The 2202-nt window shown below is 34.1% G+C and overlaps 1 protein-coding gene across 1 annotated transcript; it reads left to right on the top strand.

Annotated features, from left to right (window-relative positions):
• Positions 1–879: 879 nt before the first annotated feature.
• Positions 880–1818, top strand: LOC118804984 (olfactory receptor 6N2-like). Its single transcript, XM_036565577.1, has one exon. It carries the CDS (start codon positions 880–882, stop codon positions 1816–1818), a length of 939 nt encoding a protein of 312 aa, XP_036421470.1.
• Positions 1819–2202: the final 384 nt, after the last annotated feature.

Genomic DNA, 2202 nt, shown 5'->3' with positions numbered 1-2202 from the left:
AAGAATTTTTCAGAAGAAAAATTCAACTGAACGGCCTCTCACACCTTTTCATCAAATTCTTTGTGACTTCATGTTTTAAAGTGATTAATAGCAGATAGTCCAGAGAGACATGGTAGTATAGGTTAAATTGACACGGAGTAAAAAAAAAGTTTGATGAACTTTATCACAAGTAGACCTTTTCATCAATATATTCTGGAAGGTAAACCCTACTCTCAATGGACTCCTAAAGGTAGACTTGCTCCATGATGGAGTCTCGCAGGTAGACTTCCTTCTTGATCGACTCCTGCAGATAGACGTCCTCCAAAAACACCAGTAACATGCCAATTTACCAAATGGTAAATCTAAGTTAGAATCAGACACAATCAGCTAACTACCAAACTATAAATGAATCTTGACCTGATCTGAAATTAATATATTTAACAAATCTGTGTACTTTGAAAATGCTAATCAGGTGAATGCAGTTGTATAACTTTTCATTATGGAACATTCTCTCAACCTGCTGTCACAAATGTAGACAAAATAGATAAATAGATGTACTTAATTTAACTTAATTTAACTTAATTTAACTCTGTGGAGGCTTTTAGTTCACACAAATGCTACTACAGTAAGAGAGGCAGGCTACATTTCCAATCAGTAAATTAGTCAGTGAACCACTAAGGAATATGCATGTGTCCAGTAGAGAATATATAAATATAGACACACAAAGCTGTTGTTCTCATCACAGCCTGTATAGCTACTGTACCATCACTGTGAAGAGTATCTTCACTCCTGTGCATGGAGTTTATACTGACTGAATACATAAAAACCCTGGTGCGAGTCCAGTCAGATTACACTGACTAATCTGTTTTCGACATTTTTTGGGCCACTTCCTGGACATTCATGGATTATTCTACTAATGTTACATATTTATCTTTGGAAGGGCATGTAGAGCTGGAGAAATATAGAAATTTTTACTTTCTAATTTGTCTCACAGTTTACATACTGATAATTTGTTGTAATGTTGTTGTCATTTCTGTCATTTACACAAACAAACCTCTCCATGAGCCGATGTACATATTCATTGCTGCTTTACTTTGCAATTCTCTCTTTGGAACAGCTGCCTTTTATCCTAAATTACTGACTGATTTTTTGTCTGAAACACAAGTTATCTCTCATGGAGCCTGTCTGTTTCAGGCCTTTTGCATTTATACATATGTGGCAACAGAGTTCACACTGTTATCAGCTATGGCCTATGACAGATATGTGTCCATATGTAAACCATTACAATACCCAACTCTTATAAAAATGTCCACTGTTAAGAAGCTTTTATTTTTCTGTTGGTTTTTCCCTGCCTGTGAAATTGGTATATCAGTAATACTAACATACCAACAGCTGTGTAAATTTAAATTAAATAGAATATACTGTAATAATTATTCAATTGCTAAATTAAATTGTGGAGATATAACTGCTATGAGTACATATGGACTGATTGCTTTAGGTGTTAATGTATTTCTTCCGGTAATCTTTATAATCTACTCATATCTTAGAATACTTGATATCTGTTTAAAGAATTCAAAAGATTTCAGAAGAAAAGCTCTACAGACCTGCCTTCCACACCTTATCATTTTCACAAGTTTCTCTGTTACTGCTTGTTTTGAAGTGATTAACACCAGATTAGAAGGAAACGTACCTCATGTATTTGCTATGATCATGTCAGTGGAAAATTTGGTCATTCCTCCCCTAATGAATCCAATTATATATGGACTGAAACTACAGGAGATATGCAATAGGATTAAGAAAATGATTTGGAAGAAAAATACACATGTCTTTTCACACTGAAATTCTTTTTTTCTGTGTATTTAAAAATCTTGACAATTATTACATATGGACTGAGACTTTGGCAGGAGACTTTGAACAGAATCAAGAAAATCAATCGGAAAGAGAAGACAGTGTATTATTTGTCACTAGTTATTTTTTTCTGTGCCAAACAGCAAACAGTGAACAACTTTGGCTGTAGCTTTCATATTAGAGAATACCATTTTTTAATATACTATTGAATGGAAAATACTGTGCTGAATGTGTAATTACAAATAATTTTTTTTTCACTCCAGTACTGCGGTAAAAAAGAGACACCATAACAGACAGCAGAGGTTTCTGAACATGAAGGCCTGCAAGCTTCAGGACATGTTTTGACCATTCAACACCTAACAGTACATAAAGATT

Source organism: Colossoma macropomum, unplaced genomic scaffold, assembly GCF_904425465.1.
Source record: "Colossoma macropomum unplaced genomic scaffold, Colossoma_macropomum, whole genome shotgun sequence".
Lineage (NCBI taxonomy): Eukaryota > Metazoa > Chordata > Actinopteri > Characiformes > Serrasalmidae > Colossoma > Colossoma macropomum.
The sequence above is the reverse complement of the archived record's forward strand: the minus strand, read 5'-3'. Positions and strand labels throughout refer to the sequence as shown.

Coding starts and splice junctions, on each gene's coding strand:
- LOC118804984 (XM_036565577.1), top strand. CDS start 880: ATGGATTATTCTACTAATGTTACATATTTATCTTTGGAAGGGCATGTA.